At 44.5% G+C, this 27,040-nt stretch overlaps 1 protein-coding gene across 2 annotated transcripts in view; it reads left to right on the top strand.

Moving 5' to 3' along the window:
* SYN1 (synapsin I) overlaps nt 1–24,794 on the top strand; it is a 115,900-nt gene extending 91,106 nt beyond the window's left edge. Inside the window, exons 6-13 of one of the 2 annotated variants that reach the window (XM_044431472.1) lie at nt 13,971–14,033; nt 14,659–14,801; nt 17,129–17,203; nt 17,418–17,520; nt 19,153–19,302; nt 20,122–20,185; nt 20,462–21,125; nt 23,035–24,794. In XM_044431472.1, the coding sequence (XP_044287407.1) occupies nt 13,971–14,033; nt 14,659–14,801; nt 17,129–17,203; nt 17,418–17,520; nt 19,153–19,302; nt 20,122–20,185; nt 20,462–21,125; nt 23,035–23,170 (1,398 nt within the window). In that variant the 3' untranslated portion in view covers nt 23,171–24,794. Of the gene's footprint in view, nt 1–13,970; nt 14,034–14,658; nt 14,802–17,128; nt 17,204–17,417; nt 17,521–19,152; nt 19,343–20,121; nt 20,186–20,461; nt 21,126–23,034 lie in introns of both variants that reach the window. The other variant, XM_044431471.1, reaches the window with a different exon arrangement.
* Nucleotides 24,795–27,040: the final 2,246 nt, after the last annotated feature.

The following is a 27,040-nucleotide window of genomic DNA, read 5'->3' as shown; positions in this document are numbered from 1 at the left end:
TCAGGTGCCCAATTTGGCAGGTCAGTAGCAAGTTTAGTACAACAATGAGGTGCAGGATTATGATCCCTGGTGGAGTCTAGGAGAGGTGGTGCAGCCTTTTTGTCCATGGATGTTCTCCACTCATGAACCAGCAGCTGATGAGAGGGTATACTGGTTGGATCAGTCTGCATCATGCAGGTATGTGCTCGCTACTTACTGAGCATCACTTCATGCAGGTCACTGGTGCCTTTGGCACATGCTTGTGCAGGGCCCTTCTTGCAATGAGCAGTTGTGTGCTTGCATGGTGCTGCTTCATCCATCACAGATCTCCCTGGACTCCTTGTCTAGGGGCCTAGGCTATTTAAACTGCATAGAAACTACTTGAAATGTGTCATGTAGGTGTGTTTCTAGGTTCCAGGAGAAGGGGAACTCTTAGGCTGATGTACAGTGAAGTTAAGAAAAAAAATTAACCAAAGAAGTTTGTGATGACTTCCTTGCAACACTCTAGTAGCATGAGTCCCAGTTGCATTTGTAACTCCTGTTTTTTGTTTGTTTTTATGGCTCTTTTAGAAATAACCTTGCAATTAAATTGCCACATCCTGCTATTTAAAGTTATTGTTGACACTTTCAAGCATGATGGGCTGCACAGTTGTCAAGCCTGGAGATATGGGAGGAGACCCTAATTCCTTAATCACCAAGCTAGGGGCACTACCAAGCAAAGAACCTCCCTCCAACTGCCCTCTATTGCTATGGCTATGGAACTGTTTATCCCAGTTTATTTATCCCAGTCTGTTTATCCCAGCTACAATCTGAGTCATCAGATGATGCTATCAATCAATTTGGATACAGCTTATCATAACTCACTCCCAACAGTATGTAACACCTTTCTCTAGTCGTTCCATAGTTTGTGGAGCTAGTTGACGACTCTGACTTGTCCTATCCCCTACAGCAGCTTTCCCCAACCTGGAGGCCTTCAGAGGCATTTGGACTGTAACTTCCAGAATTCCCATCCAACAGGGCCATTAACTGGAAATTCTGGGTATTACAGCCCAAACGTATCAGGAAGGCAAAAGGTTGGGGAAGGTGCCCTGCATTCTGGAGCCTTGATATTTTAACATCCCCAAATGCCTCACTGACCTCCTGTCCTTTGCCATTCCCCACTTTTCTGGACCCACAGATGAAAGGGATCATGTTTGCCTTGCATGTTAATATTATGTTAACATGTGGGTTTCAAAATTCCAATCCTCAGAGGAATGCCTGGCTTTGATGGGAAATTCCTTTTCACTGGGCAGCCAGTGGCTAATCCCTCTCCTTGTTAAGAACTGACAACTTAACTTCATTTTGAATGTGTCCTGATGATTGGACCCACTTCCTTTTGTTAAAAAAAGGTCTTAACTCTTCAGAACGTTGCCATTAGGCAGATGATACTTGAAACAGGAAGTAAAACAGGTGGTTCCTGTTGTGGTGGTTCTGAATAGAGCTGAATGTGCCCTTAAATATCCTCTTTAAATTTTAATGGTGAATATTTTCAGTATGCTAGTGTATCCAGATTATATTTATCTCCTTCATGGATCACTGCCTTGTCGTGCCGAAGGGGCTTGCGTAGCGCAATGAAGCTATGAGCTATGCTGTGCAGGGCCAGCCAGAATGGACAGGTCATAGCAGAGAGCTCTGACAAAACGCGATCCACTGGAGAAGGAAATGGCAACCCACTCCAGTATCATTGCCATGAAAACCCCATGGACAGTACCAAAAGGCAAAAAAAAATATGATGCCGGAAGATGAGCCCTTCAGGTCGGAAGGTGTCCAATATGCTACTGGGGAAGAGCAGGGGGCTAGTACTAGTAGCACCAGAAAGAATGAAGTGACTGGGTCAAAGCCAAAAGGAAACTCAGTTGCAGATGTATCTGGTGGTGAAAGGAGAGTCCGATGCTGTAAAGATTTATATTCCATAGGAACCTGGAATGTAAGATCCATGAATCCAGGCAAGTTGGATGTGGTCAAACAAGAGATGACAAGACTGAACATCAACATTAGGAATCAGTAAACTAAAATGGACAGAAATGGGTGAATTTAATTCAGATAACTTTCAGGCATACTACTGCGGGCAAGAATCCCTCAGAAGAAATGGAGTAGCCTTCATAGTCAATAAAAGAGTAGGAAAAGCAGTACTGGGATACAATCTCCAAAATGACAGAATGATCTCAGTTCAAATCCAAGGCAAACCATTCAGCATCACAATAGTCCAAGTCTATGCCCCAACCACTGGTGCTGAAGAGAATGAAGTTGACCGGTTCTATGAAGGCCTACAACACCTCCTAGAATTAACACCCAAAAATGATGTTCTTATCATCATGGGGGATTGGAATGCTGAAGTAGGAAGCCAAAAGATAACTGGAATAACAGGCAAGTTTGGCCTTGGAGCACAAAATGATGCAGGGCACAGGCTGGCAGAATTTTGTCAAGAGAATACGATGATCATAGCAAACACTCTTTTCCAACAACCCAAGAGACAACTCTACACATGGACATCACCAGACGGTCAACACAGAAATCAGACTGACTATGTGCTCTGCAGCCAAAGATGGAGAAGCTCTATACAGTCAGTAAAAACTAGACCAGGACCTGACTGTGGCTCAGATCATGAGCTTCTTGTTGCAAAATTGAGGCTTAAATGGGGGAAAGTAGGGAAAAGCACTAGGCCACTCAGGTATGACCTAAATCATATCCCTGATGAATATACAGTAGAGGTAACAAACAGATTTAAGGAATTAGATCTGATAGAGTGCCTGAAGAACTATGGACAGAGGTTTGCAACATTGCACAAGAGGTAGCAACTAAAACCATCCCAAAGAAGAAGAAATGCAAGAAAGCAAAATGGCTGTCTGAGGAAACTTTACAATTGGCTGAGGAAAGAAGGGAAGTGAAAGGCAAGGGAGAAAAGGAAGGATACACCCAATTGAATGCAGAATTCCAGAGAATAGGAAGGAGAGATAAGAATGCCTTCTTAAATGAACAGTGCAAAGTAATAGAAGAAAACAATAGAGTAGGGAGGACCAGAGATCTCTTCAAGAAAATTGGAGATATGAAGGGAACATTTCATGCAAAGATGGACATGATAAAGGACCAAAATGGCAGGGACCTAACAGAGGCAGAAGAGATTAAGAAGAGATGGCAAGATTACACAGAGGAACCATACAGGCTCCTTAATGTCCCTGATAACCACGATGGGGTGGTCACTGACCTCATTCCAGACAGCCTGGAATGTGAAGTCAAATGGGCCTTAGGAAGTCTGAGCAACAACAAAGTTAGTGGAGGTGACAGTATTCCAGCTGAGCTATTCAAAACCTTAAAAGACGATGCAGTAAAAGTGCTACACTCAATATGCCAGCAAACTTGGAAAACTCAACAGTGGCCACAGGATTAGAAAAGGTCAGTTTACATTCCGATCCCAAAGAAGGGCAATGCCAGAGAATGTTCAAACTACCGCACCATTGCACTCATTTCACATGATAGCAAAGTTATGCTCAAAATCCTACAAGCTAGACTCCAGCAGTATGTGGACCGAGAAGTACCAGAAGTACAGGCAGGATTTCAAAGAGGCAGAGGAACTAGAGATCAAATTGCCAACATATGCTGGATCATGGAGAAAGCTAGGGAGTTCCAGAAAAAATCTACTTCTGCTTCTGACTATGCTAAAGCCTTTGATTGTGTGGATCACAACAAATTGTGACAAGTTCTTAAAAAGATGGGAGTACCAGACCATCTTATTTGTCTCTTGAGAAACCTATATGCGGGTCAAGAAGCAACAGTGAAAACTGGACACGGAACCACTGATTGGTTCAAAATTGAGAAAGGAGTTTGGCAAGGCTGTATACTGTTGCCCTGCCTATTTAACTTATATGCAGAGCACATCATGAGAAAGGTGGGGCTAGATGAATCATCAGTTGGAATTCAGATTGCTGGGAGAAATATCAACAACCTCAGATATGCAAATGATACCACTCTCATGGTAGAAAGTGAAGAGGAACTAAAGAGCCTCTTGATGCGGGTGAAGGAGGAGAGCACAACAGTTGGCTTGAAACTCAACATTAAGAAAACTAAAATCATGGCATCTGGTCCTATCACTTCCTGGCAAATAGATGGGGAAGAAATGGAGGTAGTGACAGATTTTAATTTTCCTGGGCTCCAAGATCACTGCAGACGGGAACTGCAGCCAAGAAATTAAAAGACACTTGCTCCTGGGGTGGAAAGCTATGGCAAATCTAGATAGCATACTAAAAAGCAAAGACATCAGCCTGCCAACAAAAGTGCGTATAGTCAAGGCTATGTTTTTCCCAGGTGCAATGTATGGCTGTGAAAGTTGGACCATAAGGAAGGCTGAACACCGAAGAATTAAGGCCTTTGAATTGTGGTGCTGGAAGAGACTCCTGCAAATCCCTTGGACTGCAAGGCGATCAAACCGGTCAGTCCTAGAGGAGATCAACCCTGACTGCTCTATAGAAGAGCCTAATGCTGGGAACAATAAATGGCAAAAGAAGAAGGGAATGGCAGAGAATGAGGTGGCTGGATGGAGCCACTGAAGCAGTTGGTGTGAGCCTAAGTGGACTCCGGGGGATGGTGGAGGACAGGAAGTCCTGGAGGAATGTTGTCCATGGGGTCGCAATGGGTTGGACACGACTTCGCAACTAACAACAACAACATAATATTATATCTTATATCTATCAGCAGTTAGTTATTGACAGTATGTGCACAATGCCATATGGTAGTGGTCAGCATTTAATAGTGTGTGGCAGCTGGATTTGCGTAAATGCTGTGTGGACTTTATTCATTCATTTCCAAATAGAAACATACTCTGGAATAGGTGAAATTTTTAATTAAACATTGTATTTTTACTTCAGATTTTCATTCTGAAATATGAATGCTAAATTTTAAAAACAAAGACTTGAATGTCAAGATCTGAAAATGCAACTTGTTTTGAATCAAATGTGGTCACTAAGCTTAGCCAGATCAGGGCTGGAGTGAATAATTATTCTTCTCTCAGTCTTTTAAATATTTGTATTCTAGCAAGAAGCTTCCTCTTTTCTGTGAACTTTCCCTTGAATGATCTGCAGCACTCCAACCACCAAGAGATGTGTCACTGTGTGAGCCTGCTTGGGACTCTCATGAAAGAATTGATTTCCTGCATGCATAGTAATTCATTGTTGCAGGAAATTACTAGTGCTTCACGTATGATGTAAATGCAGGTGCCTGTTTTGCCACAAGCACATGCTGCAAGAGCCTGCTGCCATTCAAAGTTCAAATGTGGTGAAATAGAGGCTGCTAATGCTTAATCACATGCAGTAGGGAATCTACAATTTGTGGATTCATGCCTATCGTGGGAGTTGAATAGATGGCTTGAGAGATGCCAGACAGGGCTCCCTCCTGTGTGTTACTGACTGGCTGTGACCAAAGAAGGAGGCTGTAGAGAGATCAGCCATATTATCCAGCTGAGCTTTTTTAAAATATTGCAATACAATATAAATATATTCATTCATCCCCGTGAGAGCTGTTGGGTTGGCCTTCTTGCTGGTTTGAATCTCTCAGAGACCTGATTCAGTGAGGCTATAGCTTGCTCCACCCTGGGCTGGTATTGGAGGTGGCAAGAGGGTATACTTCCTATGGGAAATGGAAGTATGGGAAATTCCTCTTGTGTGACATTACCACAGAGGAAGGCTTATTCAGTGAAACCTATGCAAGCAAGGGCACATTTCTGTCAGGATTTGTACACACCTATTCTGCCCAAGGGCACATTTTTCTGTCAGGACTTGTACAAATGTTGTTTTCATTGTTGTCATGTGCTGTAAAGTCATCTCTGACTCATGGCGACCCCATGAATGAAAGCCTTCCAAAATGTCCTGTCTTTGACAGTTCCATTCAGCTCTCCCAAATTCAAGGCTGTGGCTTCCTCTATGGATCTCATATTTCTTCTTCCCTTTCATCTTCTCCCTTCAACTTTCCCACACATGATGGTCTTCTTCAGAGAGTCTCGCTTTCTCATGATGTGTCTGAAGTATGGCAGCCTCAGTTTTGCATTTTTCCTTCTAGGGAAAGCTCTGGCATGATTTGAACTAGGACTCACTTGTTGGGTATTTGCAAAGCTCTCCCCCAGTACCACGTTCTGAACACTGTGGTTGTTACATTGCATTTATACCCTGCCATTCTCCCTTCTGCAAGGAACCCCAGGCAGCTTGCAAGGTTCTTGTTTAATGGAGTTATCACTCAGTTACTACACATGTAATTTGGTCTGGCATAGGTCACTCACACATTAGACAATCTATCCCATCTAAACTCACACATGTTTTATTTATTATATTTCTGTATCATCCAAGGGCTGAAACTTTTTGGCAATTTGCAACATGCCACATCCTCCCCTCTCTTCACCAGTGTCTGTGCACTGGTGACTACCTCTTTGTGGTGGGCAACAATGAGCTTGTTTGCTCTTGTTTAAATGCTGCCTTAAGCCACAGGCTTTGCAGGTGGTACTTAACTGGCACGATTCTGGGGGTTGCCACTGACAACTGTACAATACTATATTATTAGTGCGAAGCGGCAATATTCAGAACTGCCCTTTTCTTCCTGTTCTGTAGTACTAGTGAGTCCAAGGGCTGGTTTTCTAAAGCAGTGCTTGAAATAAGCAGAAATTCTCATTTATAGAGTGGAAAAGATTGGTGGAACTGACTTCTGTAAGCTCGTCTGACCTGCTCCATTCTGGAAATGAGTGCGTTGTCTCATTTCTGACCACTTCAGGATCTTCTTGCTTCTTGTTGCCTCAGAGATTAATCTTGCTAGCACTGGGGCAGTGTTGTATACTGTCCAATAATAATAAATAACTCATTTTATGGTGTTTTTTAGAGAATATCACAGTAATAATCTCAAGCATTGTTAACCTCTTTTGGAAGCAATTCTAATATTCATAGTCTAATGTTACAGATGGAGAAAGTGGAATTAGCTGATGGACTTCAGGTCAACCCAAGGCTGGCTCCTTCTACAACTACACAGTATTCTACACTAGTTAATTATGTGATGTTGGTGTGGTAAAATTGTACCCTGCTCACATTTTAAAAGGTCATTCATAGATTGACTGAGTTTTAGTCTTGGACTGAACATCATATAATTTCACTCTAGTTAACTCTTTTAAACTAGCTAGTAGTTGCAGGACAGGCCATTAAAATCATCTATGATTTATTGTCATGCCTGGTTTCAATATCCGCTGAAATCAGTTGAGAATTGCTTGGTGTGATTCAAGTTTTGCTGCAGAGTCATCCTTTCATATGGAAGTAGAATTGATATGACATTGACCAGATACTTGAAAGTGACACTGGGCAATTTCACAGGACTTCGAAGATGCATTTGTATACTCAGGTTATTGTACCAGTAAGCTTCTCCAAGACCCAGGACTGGCTGCAACTCCATGGGACTTTTCAGGCATTTGCCACCAAATATGCATCAGCAGGATGCATGGTCCTCAGGTGGCACACATGCCTTTTGGCACATGCATTTGACTTCATTGATGCTTGCCTCAAAGCAGCCTCCCAAGTTACAACATTCCTATGTGGAAGGATGAAACCTCACAAGTTAGAGAGTCACATCTGATTTTCCCACTCATGGTGATTTTGCAGCACGTATGTGTAAGTTATACCTACCCTAGGAAGTTGCAACCAAGTGTGGCTTCCCACAGTATTCATTGCAATGGAAGCACCATATTATGTAAACTTTTCAAAAGTGATGATCCGTGGGTGAATTCCATGTTAGTGATGAGTCATTTGTTTAGGAATTTGTTGACAGGTATTTCAGGATCTGGTAAAATCTTTCAGGCTCTGGGAAAACTCCAGGAGCTTACTTGCCTAGAAATTTTATACTGGCATAAGGAGGTAATAGAATGTGTGACTGTGGGCTATGCTACAAAGCAGGAAATGCCTGATTTAATGATGACTTCAGCCATGAACTTACTAGATAGTTTTAGACAAACTGCCCTCAATCAGCCCCATCTCTCCCAAATCTGCAATACCTGGTTAATAATACCAACCTACCTTACAGGTTGGTTGTAAGAATCCCTCTTAATTATTGAATTTATACACAGGCAAAGCAAAGGTCATTCATACATGCACAGTGCAGCATGAAAGTGTGGAATCTCTCTTTTTTTACAACATTTATAAAAAATAATGAAATGCTTTTCCAGATGACAGAAACTTTGGATTGTCTCTTGAACATTCTGCAGTGGGTGCTTCCAGATGTCAGAATGGGACTTCTGTTTCGTCCTCGGATTTCCAATCCCCCCTGCACACTTTCCAAACCTCCTCCAGAGGTTAGGGGACCCACCAGAAGCCTCATTCAGGGGATGATATTCTGCTGGTGGAATGAGGATTCTGGATCTTGGTTTTTATCATGTCATCACCCTACCTTATCCATGGGATTTCACAGGGTGTTCAGATGAAGATGTCTTCCAGTTGAAACCCTCGTGTTTACAATTGTTGTTTCTTCCTATTTATTTACACAGTAAATCTGTTAGTGCAGGATAGATGGGGCAGCTCCTCAGTGTCCTTTGACCGGTAGTGCTAAGAGTTCTCCAACTGCAAGCATCTGAGTCTCATTGAGCAGAGCAAGATTGCTTTTCTGTAAACTTGCACAGGATTCCACTGTATGTCCAGGGGATAACACTAATGCCATTTCCAGTTTTGTTTATAGCTAGGACAGTTGGTGCGGAGGTATTTCATAAGAATGTGAGAGGGGTGCTCTTCAATCTTTTCAAGTTTAAATTGTAACCCCCAACGCTGGCCAAAGTAAAGTAGTTTAGAAGCATCAGTTAGGTTTACTTTTTCAGATCCCATAACATAGCCTTCCCCAACCTGATGCTTTCCAGATGCTTGGACATCCAGTCTCATGAGCCCCAGCCAGCACAGCTAATCAACCAGTTTAAAACATCTGGAGGAAACCAGGCTGAGGAAAGCTGCTATAGTAACTAAATATGAAACTTAGACAGAGCTCCTCACTGTGTCCTCCATGGCCTGCACACCATGTTTCTCCTAGAAAATAGTTTGGAGACAAGTGATGCTGTTTCAATGTCAAATTGCTAGATGGGAGGCTGGAAGTTACTCTGAGAAGCTTGAAGAAAGGCAGATAAAAAATAAACAAAATGTGGTAGGTCTCCAGAGAGCTTAAACATTTATTTATTTATTTTTCGATTTATACCCTGCCTTTTTCCTCACAGGGCTCAAGGCAGGTTACATCATTCTCCTCCATCTTATCCCCACAACAACAACCCTGTGAGGTAGGTTGGGCTGAGAGTCTGTGACTGGCCCAAAGTCACCCAGTTGGCTCCATGGCTGAGCAGGGACTAGAATCCAGTTCTTCTGAGTCCCAGTCCCATGCTTTTAACCACTACACCACACTGACTCTCAAATATAACTATTTGGGGGCAAGGGTGAGATGTGATCCATCTTACCTGTTGTCCATCTCTGGTTATGATTTGGTCCTCTCTGTCCTAACTGCAGGTCTTGGCATCTGAATGTTTGAAATGTTTCTGCAGCCCTGCTCAGATCACGGTTCACATTGCTTACTGTGCACTTCTTGTACTCAAACTGTTGTCAGGAAGTATGTCATTGGGTAGCCACCATCCTCTTTCTGGAACTTTCTTTTCCTGTAAAATGATTAGAGCAATTGTGAGGATTGGTGGCACTTCCTTTCAGAGGGGAGAAAATCTGAAGTTACTTTGCATTTTCTGTGAGTCAGGATTAGTGGTCAGGCATTTATACAAATGAGTAAGTGGTTGTCATTTGTGCTCCTCACTTCCTCAAATGGTTTTTCAAGATAGCATTTTCAGTGTCTTATTTCAGTATACTAAAGACCTGTGTTGTTTTCATAATGTATGATTGTTTACAAATGGAAAAATTTGATGAGGTTGGTGGGGGAGGATGACAATAAAAATGGCAAAACCATCCGTTCCTCAAAAGCAATTGCACATAACTACATCTCCCTGAGTCTGCTTCCTCCCAACAGCTGCAAAATTCAGGCACTGTTTTTGGGTGCATTTCAAGCACCAAATAGTTCCCTTCAGCTGTTATCCATGCAGTACCTCCCAGTTTCCAAAGGCTTTTACGCAAGCACTGCCATTTCTCAGGCTCTGAAAAAACTTAGAGAGAAGATGGGTCATGTCTTCATATGGTAAGACGGAAATGTATTTCCCAAAATAATAGATAAACACACACAAACCAGAACATTAATCCCTTTTGAGTCATAGGCAAAGGATGAAACTGATGGCTGAGATGTTCTATTTGTGGGATAGATTGCATGCAGATTTGCTCTACTGACTCCATGATTGCTCTAGTGACTCCACAAAGCATCCTCAGTGGGCCACTTCAGGCCCATATTTGTGGGGTAAGGCAAAGGGTGTAAGGCTATTTAATTTTTTTACAGCTACTGCATGTTTAAATTGCTTCCCCCCTCCAGAGCTGGACCTGGGCACCTTTAGCTTGGAAAAGAAGACATGCAGAATCAGAGCTGTGTCACACAGCATCTGACCTTGTGGGATACAGTATGGGAATAGTGCCACTGTGGGGGCAGTGGACCTTTGGCCAGGGTCTTGGAGAAATGTTCAACTTGGCCAACCTGGAACCAGCCTTCCATATAGGAACCATGATGAGAAATTTGCACCATCACCTCCACCACTTCAGATGAATGCAGTGCAATAAACTTAAAACAAGCCTACATCAAATCCAGTGCAGGCAAGAGGTCAACAAGAGTACATGATGGATGTTTCCAGGTGGCATTAGACCTATGCAGAACAACTCATACAGCTATTCTCACATTCTTTTATACTTTCCAGAGAATCTCAGCCATCTTTTTCTTTATTGTCTTCCTTCTGTTTGCTGTTGTAATGGTGTTCAGCATAGGCAGTGCTTTTTTTGTAAAAAAAAAAAAAAAAAAGGTGGCGGAACTCACGTCTTGGGGTCATACTTTTACACTAAAAAAGATTTTCAATTCACCAACTTTTTTTGAAATAAAGAACTTACTTACCCTTTGCACATAGCCAGTCACTCTACACACACATAAACATAATGGTCACCGCCATAATGGTCACTGCCGGCAGTGGGCACTCAGCACGTGACCACACGACCAGTCCCAAGCCAAGCAGCGTCCCAGGCCGAGCAGTGCCCTCACAATCAGCGCAGGCACACAAGCAGCCTGCATGCACTATTTTAATGATTTTTGCTGCCGACCTGCTAAGCCCGGCAGGGCGATTCAAAATCACTTGGAAAAATCCGTTGGAAAAATCCATCAAAAAAAGGTGCCGGAACTCTGTTCTATGACAAAAAAAGCCCTGAGCATAGGTGAACCATTTCTTATTTCTCCATGGACATGAATGACATGATTAGCAATCATGTTGTGGATTTAAAAAAAATTACCAGACATGGAAGTGCGGGGAGGGATGTATAGATTGCCATTAGGAACAGGGAGGGAAATTTTAACTCTTCCCTCCCTAGCTGCAATATTGGTACCCCCACGCCCCATCCCAGTGTGGCACTTAGGAAACACAGTGGGAGCTTTCTAAGTCCAATTGCCAACCCAGTACTGTGTTTGGGAACGAAAGGTATAAATTTCCCCTCTATATATTTGCATTCCTGAGGACAATCTTCCCTTACCAGCTGAGGTTAGTTCCAGATTTAGTTATACTTGGAACAGAGTCACAAAATCAGTGGAGCTTAAGTTAGTCATGAATAAATTAAATCCCACTGATTTAAATGACCCTATTTGGTGACTAAAATTGGATACTGATTTTTTTTTAAAAAAACCTGTGATGTGATTGCTAATCACATTGTTTGCATCATATATATGTAGGCCTTTTTGTCAGCGTACTTCCTGAACCATGGGTTCTTGGAATGAACTGCCCTATTCAGGATGAAGCCATACTAGTGACACTTAAAGGAGAATTATTAGAGTAGCTCCATGCTAGACACAGATTTGTTTTTCCTGTGGGTATGACAGTGTTGTGCTCCTGTTTCCCATAGCAAGCTTATGCTGACTGGGTTCACACAAGACACTAAACACATGGGAGGTCACTTTAGCATGTCATCTGAATCTCCTTGTTTTCTGGGGGGAGTGGGATTCTAGGACACCCTAGGGTGGTGCATAAACCATCTCAAATATCAATGACTTCTTTTGTCCCACCATGACTTAGTGTGTAGTCTGAACACAGGTGACATGTCACAATCAAGCTGAAAAACTACAAAACCCCTTTTTCAGAGTGCAAAAAATGAGTTGCTGCTCTGGCAAAGGGGCTTTAGCCAGCAACAGCTGACAAAATGGCCAAGTGACACTTCATGTGGCTTCCCCCTGCATTCCTGCTGATCCTATTCTCCTGGCACTTATAGGTGTATGGAGAGCAGCTGTGGGGCTCCAAAACATGCTGCCCACAGAACCCCAGGTTGGAGTGGCAATGTGTGGTGACAGAAGGAGCGCCTTGCCTTGCCTTGCCTAGCCTAACAGGCTATGGCACCCACTGCCCCATTTCCCCAATCCCCACTGGGTTAGCCACTGGAGAGGTCACTTTCTGCCTTGGCCTCCATGCACAACTGAGGGAAGACCCTTACATGCACAAGCAGGAGGAGTGAGAAGCCACTGGGTGTCAGTGCCTAGTTGGGGGCTGTGCTGCTCAGTGGATTCCCCCCTCCTGCTGATGGGATGAGCATCAGCTGGTGCTGATTGCCTTCTTAACCCTCTTTCTTGAGGCCATTTACCAGCAACTAGCTGTAACAAAGGGGGGGGGGAGCAGTGAGGGAATCTACCAAGACACACAGCTGATTCTTGATTCTCACCCCTCCTGCTTGCATGTGAAAGGGATGCCAGAGGGGAGTCTGTTGGGGTGTGCAGCCTCTAACCATGTGCTACTTTGCCACTGCCCCACAGGAGGGCTGGTGGGGGAATCAGGTGAGCAGTGATGTTGTTTTCCAATCAGGTGAGCAGTGATGTTGTTTTCCAAGCACTGACCAGTTGATTGTTCACTCCTGCCCCAAAGAAGATCTTTAGAACAGGATGTGGTTGAAGCAGTTGTGCAGAACGGCAGTGGTCAGTGGTGCTCTCTGGATAGCTGCTCGGCAAGAGCAGCAGTGGGCCACTCTTGCCAAGAGGCTCTATGGTGCAGTACTTGGTACCATGATTTTCTGGATTTGGATGACAGAACAAGCTATCGTGATTCCAGGAAACCATAGAGTTTGGGTGACATGGGAGACAAACTTGTGTGGAAACCCCGCCCCCCACCGTTGCTTGCTATGTGAACCCATCCTAAGTGACATTTCATTGGTTTCAATGGGTCTACTCTAGACATGATCCATCCTTAGGAAGTGGCAGTTTGCTGCAATCTCTCTAGGTTTCATTAAGGCTGTTTTGAACATTTTAGGCTTGCTCTCCACAGCATTTGCCATTGTTAGATCTTGCATGAAACAGGCCAAAATAGATTTTTAAAAAGCAAACCAGAAATATTTATTAAGAAAAAAGGCATGCAAGGCTGTTGATGTATTACATGTGTAGGAAGAATGCTTTAGAACTGTGCAGTACACAGAACAAAACTTTTATACTTTACCTCATCCTCTAACAACTTTCTTATAGCCCCTCTCCCTTCCTGAGGCTGGGAATTTTCCTCCCTCTGTTCATACCTTACCTAAGGACAACTCTTTCAAGATGCAGTTCAAACACTCATCCTTGTTCCTTCTTGTTCTCTGTTATCTAGGAGCAGTTCTCTTACATCCACAGACACACAAGTTTTCTCTTTAACCCTGTATTTGTAAGAACAAAGGAGGCACCATCTTCTCCAACACTGTTCCTTGTTTTGTGTGAATGTGCAGTTTCATATAATGGCATTGAACAGTGATAACTCCTGCAGCAGAACATGACTGTATAACTAATCCCAGAAATTGTCTGCCCTTCCCTGACTCCTCTTTCTCATTCTGTTTCAGCTCACAACCTCCAAGTACCCTGTGGTGGTGAAGATGGGACATGCTCACTCTGGAATGGGCAAGGTGAGTGGTAAAACAAACTGAGCAAATACCTCCCTCTACAGTAGAGCACAGTGAAGAATCCATCCTGCCCTCCTCCACGATGTTGACTGATTTGGACAAAGAGCAAGATTTTTGCTGTTGTGGATAAATTAGTTTGCCCCTCATCCACATTTTGTCCATCTCAGCACTTCTTGAGTTCTAATGGCCCAGGCAGCTGCCCACACTGCCTACTGGGTTGAGCTGGCCCTACTTGGGATGAAAAGGTTATCACCCTGACAACAGAGCTGCTAAGCTCCCTCTTTCCCAAAGTGCAGGCATCTGAGCTTTCTCTCTCTCTTTCTCAATCTATCTGCCCAAGGTTTAGCATATCTGAAGCATGTGTCCCTAGAATTTAAGCACCTCAAATGGGAAGTTTGCCTCTGAATTCTCCATCCATTCTCTTTCCCAGGTTGGTAGGAGGGTGTGCATTTGAGGAAATAAGTTTTCCTTTACTCTTCCCCCAGGATCAGCCTTCTTTCTCTGTCTTGCAGTTACAGCTGCAATGAGAGTTTTCCCATCCCATGATGCAGAGAGAGAGTAAGAGAGCAGCAACTTTTGTTTGCACTGGGCACAATAGAAGGGAAAGTTCTTCTGTGTTTGCTTGCAGGTCAAGGTAGAGAACCAGTATGATTTCCAGGACATTGCCAGTGTGGTGGCCCTCACCAAAACTTATGCCACTTCAGAGCCCTTTATTGATGCTAAATACGATGTCCGTATCCAGAAGATTGGCAACAACTACAAAGCCTACATGTGAGTGTGAGGCAGTGACCCCTGGGGAACTCCTTGTTCTTTACCCTGTGGCATTCAGCCTCTTATTTGAAGCTTCATGGCACCCTCTTTGAAGCACAAGCCCTTCCCATCCTGAATCCATCTCTTCCCCACTTTTTCTTCTCTCTACAGCAAAATGACCCTTTCCAACTTCCAATGCCATGCAGCTTTGTTGTTCCTGGTGAAAATTTTAGCATCTGTTTCTAGAAAGTTAGACTAGGCATGGTCTAGTCTCACCTGAGTATGATTTCAGGTGCATTTATTCACATTTAAAATGTTTCTTTCCCTATTTCTAAGCCTCAGTGGTGACACTTTTTGGTATTTAAATATTTGCAACATTCAGACTGAAGGCCTTTGCATAGAACAAGTTCATAATCAGTCTTAATGTATTTTAAATGTCACTATGGCACCTTTTGGTCATCTTTAAGACGCCCCAAGAAAGACTCCTGCTTTCCTACTTTTTTGCACTATGGCTGTCTAGACATTTGGCAATGAGGGATGGAGACTATTATTTTTAGAAGCCACATCTGATTGATTCTGTGCAGACAAAAGCATCTTCTCACAGAAGTCAAGCTTGAGTCCCTCATACTTTTCCAAAGTTTGAGAATCTATTCTTAGCTCTGTCTTAAACTCGGCTCTTTGTGCAAGATGCTGCACAAGCATTGCCACCATTTTTATAGGGTCAGTCACTATGCCCTTAACATGCTGACTTACTTAAACTGAACAGATGAAGCTTTTCCCTTCACTTCATCTCAGTGCTAGGAGAATGTTTGCCTGCCCACTTTCCATATTGTTTGTTGTTAAATGTTCAAGAGGAGGGTCAGCAAATTAGGTGGCAGTTTTTCTCCTTTTTTCCTTTATTGTTGTTCACAATAATCCTTTTTAATTGTTCAACCTTAAGAGGTTTATTATTCAGGACTTAGGTATTCGCCCCTCCCCATTTTCTGCAATGCTTGTATTCCATATTTCTGGCACGTTATGCATGCATGCATGTATTTATTTGTTTATTATATTTATACCCTGCCTTTTTTCCTTCCAAGGAATACAAGGTGGCTTACATAATTCTCCTCCTCCTCTCAATCTTATCCTCACAACAACCCTAGTTTGGGCTGAGAGTCTGTGACAGGCCAAATTCATCCAGTGAGCTCCATAGCTGAGTGGGGATTAGAACCCAGCTCATCTGAGTCCCAGTCCCAATTTAAAAAAAATGGAATCAGATTAGGCTGGCAGGATTTGTTCTTGAGTCCCGGTCTCATGTTGTCTTCTAGTAATCACAGCATTGTTTTTAAGGTATTTGCAGACTGACTGCTTTATATTCTGCTCCAGAATTTTCCCAGGGATTGATGTCAGACTGACTGATCTGTAGTTCCCAGGTTCTTCTTTTCCTTTCTCGAACATAGGCACATTGGCCCTTCTCCATTGGCACTTCCCCTGTCCTCCATGAATTTTCATGGGTAATAGACCGTGGTTCTGAGAATTCTGCCAGCTCCTTTATGACTCTTGGATGGAGATTTGAACTCATTCAGCCCAATCAGATGATCCTTGACCATTTGTCTATCCATCCTGAGCTTCCATCCTGCTCCTTCAGTTTGTACTTTCCTTTCATCACAAAGACTGAATCAAAGTGGGAACTGAGCATGTCTGCCTTTTCTCTGTCATCAGTTATCATTTTGCCATCCACATTGAGTAGTTGATCCTCCATTTCTTTCTTCTGTCTTTTACTTTGAACATATCTGAAGGGTTATTTTTTTGTTGCTTTTAGCATCCCTTGCTAGCCTTAATTCATTCTTAACTTTAGCCTTTCTGATGCCATCCCTGCACTGCCATGCTGCCTGCCTTTATTCTTCCTTTGTAGCCTGGCTTTCCTTCTGCTTCCTCAACATGTCCTTTTTTCAGATCATCTCTAAGCTTTTTGTGAAGCCACATGGACTTCTGTTATCTTTTACCCGCTTTCCTTGTTGGAATTGTCTGTCACTGTGCCTTTAGAATTTCCCCTTTTAAAAAATTCCCACCTAAGGCAAAACTGAGTCCTGCTGCCCATATTGCTTTGGATCGTTGGATATTCTGGCTGGTTTGGATCAGTCCTCCTGACAGCATCACTGTTGCCTACAACATTGTACTTCATTTGCACAACATTATGCTTCCAAGTCCCATTGGTTTATTTTCTTCTACTGAGCCCCCTTCAAACTTTTAGCAGCAAAGAAACCCTTTCTTTGGTGTTCTAAGCTACCTTCTGCAAGGAATAACCTCCCACCTGGTCTCTTTCTAGAACTTGCAAAATACTTAAAGTGCTCCATCTCCCCTGACAGGAGAACCTCTGTTTCGGGGAACTGGAAAACAAACACCGGATCTGCCATGCTGGAACAAATAGCCATGTCAGATAGGTGAGTGGTAAGGGAAGGTGGAAATGATTAGAAGGGTGGCAGGGTGGATTATATCCAGAGGGCTAGATTAGGAGAGAGCCCCTGTCTTAGGGACTCTTCCTTTTCTTCTTTTGGCTAAAACTCTGAGTTGGTGGAACTAATGGAAAGGATTCCCTATGATGTGTCAGTCATCATTGCTACCTTATTCTCTCCGCATCCCCACCTTTCCTGGTAGGTACAAGCTGTGGGTGGACACTTGTTCAGAAATCTTTGGTGGCTTGGACATCTGTGCAGTGGAAGCTCTGCATGGCAAGGATGGACGTGACCACATCATTGAGGTGAGGCACTGGTTATGGGGTGCTTTTGTGTGCATGTCCATGATTCTCACTTCTGCAAGCTAAATATCAGGAAAATCAAAACTTTGTAGGCCCCTTGGGGGAAGGGAAGGTTAGAAAATTTGTTTTAAGGACCAGTTCTCAAGTTCTTTGTCTAACTAAGTCTGTTGAGTATGATGGCATTTTTAAAGCTTTATTTACTTTTGAACCTGCCTGGTTAATGGACATAAATAGATTTCAAAAACTTGGTATGGGTGTGTTTTCAGAGTGCAGGGGTGGTGTAGAGAGAGACTGTAGAGAGAGACTTCAAAACACTGTTCAGCTGTGAAGCTCATTGAATGGCTTTAGACCTGCTACTTTCTCTCAGCCTAGCCTTCTTCACAGGGTTGTTATGAGGATAGTGGGGTAGCTTCATGCACTTTGCCCTAAATTCCTTGCAGAAAAGCTGAGATGCAAATATAATCAAAAATTGCATGAGATGTGCAATATGAATAACTTACCATTTGATAACATTCATTGTTAGAACAAAAGACCATCTGTAACATCTTCCCATTTCCCTGTTACAGAAACACTGGAATCGCAAGAGCTTGCTATAGATAAAGTTGCTCTTTGTATGCAATTGCAGTAATAATAAAATATATCCTCACAGATTAGAATGGAGCCCTACCCAATGAAAGCTTTGATCATTTAATCCATTGATTTAAACCTATTAAAGATGGCAGCCCACTTGATTCTGGAGTTTAATGTTTTGTCGTGCTGAATTGGTCTCAGGATAGTTCTGACTCATGTCAAAACTGCAGCTGTATATCTCCTGGAAGTTGAACCAGGACAGAGTAGGACAGCTCTTGGGAAGCTGAATCAGAATTGCTTCTTAGGGTTTTTCCCTACACAGAACTTATTTGAATGTATGATTGGCCAATATGGCATTTTCCTATAGCTGCAGATGCACATCTGGCTGTCCACTTCTGAAGAACAAGATGCAGGAAAGGGTGTGAGTGGGCTGGTGATTGTAAGCTGTCCTGAGATGCCATGCATAAGGGACGGCATATAAAAGTTTTAAATAAAATAAAATAAATATTCCCGTTAAAGTCAGTAGAACAAAACTGGCTTACTTCCAACTACTTCCTGGCATTGTGGGGCAGAGTGCATTTCTGAGTCACCACACTTTGCCCCATGTGGTTTTGTTAATACTACTGCTTAGCGTTTATACACAAAGCAAGCATATTTTCTCAGTAATCCTTTCAATAAATAGTGTGTGATGTTGATCACCTGCTATTATCGTCATGTTGCCAATTTGGGGGGCAGGGAGCCAGAGTGCCAAAGCTACCTAGAGAGGTCATGGCAGAGGTGAGCTTTGAACTATGGCTTCTTCTTTCTCAGCACAGCATCTTGGCTTCTCGTATGTTCCACTAGTTCTTTTTAATCCACCACATCTTGTATTTCTTAGTTGCTGATCCTCATCATCATCTCAAGCATGGTTTTCGCAGTTCAAAATTTCCACTCTGTGTGTGTGTTCATTAAAAATATTAACCAGCATGCTCTGCTTTCTCACTTAAGCCCTCAGGACATGTCACATACTCAGTCTGATTTTATGAAATGGGCTCACCACTCCTACTCTTTTCCTCTTTTCCCTAGGTAGTGGGATCATCCATGCCTCTGATTGGAGACCACCAGGATGAAGACAAGCACCTGATTGTGGAGCTGGTGTTGATTCGCATGGCTCAGGCCATCCCTCGCACACCAGCACCCTCGCCAGTGTGCTCTGCCTCAGGACAGCATGCCCAGGTATCATCCTGCCATTTCTACTGTGAGCCTCTGGAAACATGCCTTTTAACCCTGTAGTCACAATTGTGGGTGTTGATGGCTTATGAAAAGCTGAAGAACAGCTGTAGGCACAAGGAGAGGGTGGAGATGTTGAGGGAGGGGCTGTAGCCCTGTGGACCACTGTATGCCTTGCCAGGGTGATTCTCCAGTACCTCTAGTTAAAGGTTGTTTGGTCACAGAGATATGGAGCAACTCAGCTAGAGAAATCCTGAAGGCCCCCTGCCAATCATAGGCAACATAACAACTGCCCTGCTGAATCCAATTGAGACCTACCTAGTCCAACATTGTGTTTCTCGCCATGACCACCAGCCAGAAGCCTCTGAGAAGCCCACAAAAGGACATGAGCATAACAGCCCTCTTCCACTGTTGTTCCTGAGAAACTGCCTCTGATGTAGGAGGTGGCATATCACTGTCAGAATTAGAAGCTGTAGGTAACCTTATCCTTCAGGACTTTGTCCAGATCCTTTTTGAAGTCCATCTAAGTTGGTGGCCATCAGCAAATTCCATAGCTTAACCAAGTCTTGTGCAAAGTCCTTTTTCGGTCCTGAATCTCCCTGTATTTGAGGCCAGCTAAACCAAACTGCTGTTGCAGCATCCTCTGATGATGGAGAATTCCTGGCAGTAATGACATGTTTTGTGACTTTCAGAGGACTTTCTTTGGTCTGGCATGCATTCCATTTGGTTCCTTATGTTGGGGTATAATGAGGAGTGGAGAAAAGAATTTTTGACACTCCTCACCCCACTGATCTTTCTGTTGTGTGGTGTGTGTTTTGCCCTCAGGTGCAGTCCACTCCAGCTGGACAGCGACAGGGCCCTCCTGCCCAGCAGAGGCCACCACCCCAGGGTAAGTTGCAGATGGAGTGGGTCAAGCCCGTGGGAAGGAAGTGGGTCAAATCTCTGGATGGGGGAAAGGAGCTGAAACAGATTGACTCAGCGAAAACAGGGACTTGTGATTGAGACCAGAGGCTTAATCAGAGTATCTTTTTGGAAGAAGGAACTTAGACCAGGGGAGGGCCTTTTAAGAAAGAAACTTGGCTGTGGGGAACACATGGACCCAGCAGTGGACCATGAGTGATATAATTTCCATCAGCCCTCACAAATTACTTTGTCTGTCTGCCAGGAGGTCCGCAGCAGCCACCCCCAGGCTCCCAGCGCCCCCCATCTCAACAGCGCCCCCCTCCTCAAGGTCAGCAGCTTTCGGGGCTCTCTCCACAGCCAGGTGGTCCACAAGCGGGTCAGCGTCTGCCAAGCCCCACCACCCAGCAACCACCTCTGCAGGCACAGCAGCGTCCAGGAGGGCAACGCCAGCCGGGGCCAGGAACCCATCAGTCCCGCCAGCAGGGACCGCAGTCTGCTCCACAGTCCCCACAGCCCCAGAGAGGCCCTAGCCCTAGTGGTGGTGGACAGCAGCCGTGGCAGCAAGGGTCCCCTCAGCAGCAGCGGCCTGCCGGAGCAGGGCCCCCCAAGGTAGCCTCTGGGGGCCCACCAGGGCAGCAGCAGCCACAGCAGCCACAGCAGCAGCGTCCTCCAGCCACAGGAAGTCAGCCACGGCAGCATCCACGGCAGGGCAGCCAGGGGGGAGCACCCCAGCAGCGCCCCCCGGGGGCAGGAGTGCAGCAGCAGCGCCCAGCACCACCCACAACCCAGCAGCCAAGGCCTAGTACTCAGGGGCAGGGCCCTGGTGGCCCAGGGCAACAAGGAAGCCGCCCTCCACCAAGCCAAGGAAAACCACAAGTGGCCCAGAAGCCCAGTCAGGACCTGCCTCCACCCCAGCCCCAGCTGAAGTAAGCATTTTTATTTGATTGATTGACTGATTGATTGATTTCTATACTGTCCATTAGCCACCCCCCCCCCCAAAAGGCTCTCTGGGCTCTTGGGTCTGGAGAATGCATCATAGCTCCTGGATTCTATCCCCACCTTAGGGAAGTGCTTTTTGTAGGCTGGCATAATGCTGGTTTTCATGTTAGTGCCTAAGGAGTGCTTCACTTGCTTCTACCCATATGCCCATAAAACTTCGCTTTCATTCAAGATGAATGCCTAGCAGTTTCATAGTTATTTTTGTGCAGTTTCAGCTAATGCTAAGGTTTCAAGGAATTTTGAATGACTGGTTCAGAACTGTGGTAGCAGAAGGGAGGGGGCACAGAGATGAGAGTGGGGCAGGGAATTAAAGCTCACTTGTCCACAGGAAACCCTTCACAGCTGCTCTTTAATTGTTTAGCCTACATCACTCCCGGCCTGCTTTTTTCCCCAAGCTGTTGTTTACACTCATGAGGGCAAGAGAATTAGAACTTAAAAAAGAGACAAAACCCAACCACTCTTTAAACAAAACAGAGGTGCTAGTTTTTGCACACATGCATGTTCCTCTACAGAGAGGAAAACTCAGAGCTGGCTTGAGCCATTTTGCTGCTGGAGGAGGAGGAAAATATGGCAGCTCTCCTCCTCAACTTCCAAATAACAAAGTTGAGAAAAGTGATAGTGGAATCCTAGTTCAACACTGGCAATGAATGGGGCATCTCCTTCCACCACTGCAAAGATGGCAAGATAGCATCATGGTTGCATGGCAGGCTGAGTAACATCCCAAAACTGCCCAAAGCAACTGTTACTCCTTACTGAACAGTAGGACTGGCCCTAAGAAGGAAGGCAGCCCACAGACAAAGCTGGTAGAACAAGGAGCGCTTTCTTCACATGTTCAAAATGCGTCCTTTCAGGTTTTGCTTTTGAAAACCTACCTTGATGGATAATTTTAAATATTCAAAGGTGTAGCTTAAATCTTTCTGATAAAGCCTGGTGTTCCACTGTTAGCATTAGGATTAAGTTAAAATCAGGTTTGATGGGTGCATTTCAGAAACACCTGGGCTGTCTGTGAAACATGACCCCCATAGATGATTTTTCAGGGTTCTGTGAACAGACATGTGACTTTTGCAGAGTCAGAGTGAAGGCAAGAACTCTCACTATGAACTGGCTTTCTGATTTCACGGTAGCTAAAGCTGATAGATTGTTTGGCATATGGACACCATCAGGCTGGTTGTATGATCCCAAATTATCTGGGATCTCTAAGGATGAAGTTTGTTTGTTTGTTTCAAAAAGGATAAGCACCTGCTAGGAGGGATAGCAAACAGGTGTGAGGCAGATGAGCATTTGGGAATCTGGAAATGTGGGGGCCCATAGGTCCATCCCACCCCATCATATTGAAAGTATCCATCAACTTACCAAAAAGGATTGCTTACCTCAACCCAACTGAGGATCCATTAGTGCTGAAAATAACTGAAGAATAATTAAATGTTAATTAGAAGAACAGGCCTGAGAATTTCCCTCTCCAAATACTTTCAGCTGTTTAATCATGTCCTGCTGCAGGACAATTCCCTTCACTGTGCTGCCCCCTAATGGACAGGTTGCCCTTTACAGCTCTTGGTGAGAAGACTGGGGGAAGGGGAGACCATGTTTTCAACCCTTGCTTGTCTTGCCCCTTCACTGTTCCGTGCTTGCTTCCTCCCACTCTCCTGGGAAAGGGGCAGTGCTTCCCAATTTCAACTCCCCCATTCCATCCCTTTTTCCCCCTCCTGGAGTTACTGAAGAAGCAAGCTCTCTTGCCTGACCTGAAATTAATAGTGTGTTTCTCATCTCTCCTCTCCTCTTCACCTCCCTGCCCCTCCCCTCTTTCCTGCCCCACATCCCTCTCTTGCTGCTCCTTAGCAAATCCCAATCTCTGACCAATACCTTCCCCCTTGCAGAGGCGCCGGTGCCACGGGGCAGCCTTAGTCAGGACGAAGTGCGTGCTGAGAGCATCCGCAGCCTCCGACAGAGCTTCGCCAGCCTCTTCTCCGACTGAGAGACTTCCCCCTACACTCTGCGACCCTTGACCACCCCCAGCCTACACCCTCTATGTCTACTGGAACTCTTCTCCCCTGTAACCCATACTGCTACGGTACACCCAAAATTCTGCATCTGTATCACAAAGGATGGACCTTTCTAAAGTTTGTGATGAGCTGTTTCCCAGAGTTTGATGACCCCTCAGCCAGTGGTACTGCTGGTTAGGGGGAAAATCATTAGGGGCCCCTTAAGATCCTACTGAAAACACCTGCACCTGCTTGGAACCATCAGGGCTAGAAGTGTGGCAGGTGTCAGGTCCCCAGTGCTAATACTTCTGAATGTGAAAGTTTTTTTCATTTTGTTTTGTTTTAATCACAGACCTGTGCAAGGCTGGCTTCTGAAATACTTTTTCCTGCCCATTTCAAGAATGCCACCGTATGTTGGGACTTGTTCCTGCAGAGGAGCCCTGACCCGTTTTCTCTTATATTTCCATTAAAGCTTCCCTGTCCCTCAAAACCTTTTGTCCTAGCTCCCTCTTCTGCTCTGTGTTTCATGCAACGGTTTCTCCCTATGTTTTTGTATTTATTTCTTTAGGACCTCCCTGCACCCTTAAATTAATGAACCCCTTCCCCCATCCCACAAACATACAAATTAGCAGAGAGCTTCCCTTCTCTCCTTTCATCAGAGTCCTCCTCCCTGAATCTGAGGCTGCAGATTTCTCAAGTTCACATTTGTTCTACATGAATATGCAAACTTTGTTCCCAGCTCTCTTCTCCCTAATGCTGGGGGTCCCCAGGGCTGGGGAAAAGGGAAGGGAGAGGGGTCTCTTGGGGTCTCTGTACATAGCACGAGGGAGGGGACCCCCTCCTGGGGCCATGTCTGTGTTTGTAGCCACAAGGTGTCTGTGTCACTGTTTGTGAATAAGCCAATCAATTGCCACTTGCCCTCCTTGCTATCATTCATTTCCTGCTTGGTAGCTGTCCACTCACAACAACCATTGCCTTTGCCTTGGCTACAGGCTCTGCCTTTTCCACCATTGTCTTAGCAATTGGTAATTCCAATTCCTGCCTCCCAGCAACTCTTGGTAATGATATACTTGGCACGCCTTAATTCTGGTATGCATCCTGTTCACCCTGCCTCACCTCTGCTTTTCACTATTACCTGATATTCCAGAACCTTCCTGGCATGTCCTTCCCATAAACACAATGGCAGTGTCTTTCTGTCTTCACTGACTGCCAAGAAGGTACAAGGGACAGGGCAAATGACACTTCCTTTCTCTTGAGCGATAAGCTAGTTGATGTGTCCTTCCCCTCCAATTTGGTACTGCCCTTTGGATGGAGGGCCAACTATGGAAGTGTTTTATCAACTCCATGCTCCCTTCTATGCCAACCAAAGCTAGTCCTCAGCCCACTCATGAATCCCATCTTCTCAGATAACAGCCATACTACTGCCACTGTAGCCAAGGGATGCTTCTACCATCTTGATCGGTGGGTGGAAAGCCACCCCTACCCTCATGGACATTTAGGGGATTCATGTTCACATCCCAGAGCTTGATTCCTCCTTCCACTCCCCTCTGTATATAACTCAAGAGAGAAACCTCCCACTATATTTTTGTGATCTCCCCTTATCCCTAAAGCTGTGTCGCCTACCCCTGTCCCTCTTCCTTGAAAAACCATTGGGACGGGGGTGAAACGCCACACAATGCGTGATGGTCTGGTAGCTGCAAAGTTACGTGTCGTAGCTGTGTTGTGACATGATGCTCTGAGCTGTGTTTGCAACATGTTGGGTTGTGGCAGGGGGATAACACAAGGGCTGCAGCCCTGTGCAGTATATCCCCCTTTCCCTTCTGCAACCTCTCCTCCCCAGAAAGATGCTCCTTCCACCCACAGAGGGATCTGGGGAGAGTGTTTTCAAGTTAATCTTTGTTAATTATTGTTGCCTGGAAAGTGCACTCCCCTCCCACATTTATCACGTGGGAATAGAGGCCTTTCCTATTGCTGTGATTCTGTCTCTGTGTGGATTAAAGTTTCAATGGATCAGTGGAATAGAGAGAGAGAGAGAGAGAGAGAGAGAGAGAGAGAGAGAGAGAGAGAGACCCTACAAAACCTGCTGGAAAAATGCACATGGTATGCGGCTGGAACAAAATTAATAGAGAAAGAGATATATATATATATATGCAGATATATAGATATAGACATATATGTACTAAGATATTAAACTGGAAAAATGGAGAGAAAAAAGTGAGTTTGTGTGTTATTGGAGGTGCAAGACAAAGGGGGAAGGACCTCTGAAATTATGGGTTATGCCCTATTTCCAAGAACGTTCCAAGTTGTTTTGGTACCTGCAGTGGAAAGGAGTATAGTCGCTTGGTTTAAAAAAAGTCTAATAATTTTCCACATGACTGCAAGATGGTCTGTCAAGATAGTTAAAAAATGATTTTGAGGAGCAGTTTTGCATGGATGAGATAGTGATATCAGGAGAAGTTTGGATTTGGAGCATCTGATTTGGAAGTAATCGTTGGTATGAGGATAAAAATGTTTATGATCATCTAACCACTGACTAGGTAGAATTATGCAATGAACAAGCCATGGAACATAATACCTAGTCCAAGAGAAACCGAAGTATCATAGCTGAAACCACAGAGACATTTGGAGGGGTACTGCCATATATAGGCCTTTCTATGCTAAGAGGCCTCTCAGCTGGGAGAATCCAGGAAATTACAGGCCAATAAGCTTTACATCTGCTTTGTGAATCGGTAGAAAACATAAATATCAAGTTATCAAGCAATACATTTCATTGTACAGGGATTCACCAGTCTTTAACTTTTCCCCATCTTGCCATATTACAGCCTGGATTGAAATGGTTTGAATTGACATTGATACCAATTGAACTTCACAAGATACTCAACACTATGAAGGTGCAAATATTTAAATATTTTTTATTTTGGTGCAATGGTTAAATAAACAAAAACAAACTGGCAGTTGTTGGTTGCATAAGCATTAATTTCCTTTGCTGCAACATGCCTAAGCTGTAGAGCAACCCACTGTCTCCAGAAGTCATATAATGTGAGTAGGTGACTGGAGTGTACAGGTGCGGAAGTCCATTGCTGCAAAATCTCCACTTAAAGCTATCTGTTTCAGGAAGGCCTCAGAATCTGAGGACAAGGCTGTACAAAACAGCATCATGAAGGCCAAGGATTTGTCAAATGTCCAGGAAAATGTTATGCAGATATGCCAATTAGGGGTGAGCTATTAAAAAATAGCCACCACCACCAGTATGAACATCCCATAAAGCACAATTAAATTAATTATTGCAAAATGGAAAGAACATGGCTCAACTGAAGTTCTGCTTAGAGAGGGCATCCACCAAATCATGGTGCCCCTGTAAGGCAGGCCTGAGGCACAGAAGCATTCAAGAGGTGAATGATAACAGTGAAGGGGCTGGAGAAGTCCACAGCTGAAATGGGAGAAACCATCCATGGGACAAGTATCACCGAGACCAGGGGTCAGTAACCCGTGGCTCCAGAGCCGCACATGGCTCTTGAACCCCTCTACTGCGGCTCCGTCACTCAAAACACACGCCGGCACAGCCGCTGATCTGCTCGAAGCTCCACTCAGGAACACAGCAGCGCTAACTAGGCTAACTAGTTAAGTAAATCGCTACCTTCCTCTGCTAAACAAGCTTCCTGCAGGCTCTCCTGTTACACTAAAGGCTGCTGAAAGGATTCTCTTTGTCCCAATGTAATCTCCTTCATCTGAATGTTAAAAGCTGAGTTTGGGACCTGTCACAATTCACATCACTTGACTGTTTATCTGCTAATCAGTCACTAAACACACCTGTATCTCTGGCACAGCTGCGAATCTGCGGACTCACCCAAACCTGGGCCAAT

Source organism: Varanus komodoensis, unplaced genomic scaffold (genome assembly GCF_004798865.1).
Source record: "Varanus komodoensis strain SLA01 unplaced genomic scaffold, ASM479886v1 scaffold22, whole genome shotgun sequence".
Lineage (NCBI taxonomy): Eukaryota > Metazoa > Chordata > Lepidosauria > Squamata > Varanidae > Varanus > Varanus komodoensis.
This window is presented reverse-complemented; position numbering and strand designations above follow the sequence as displayed.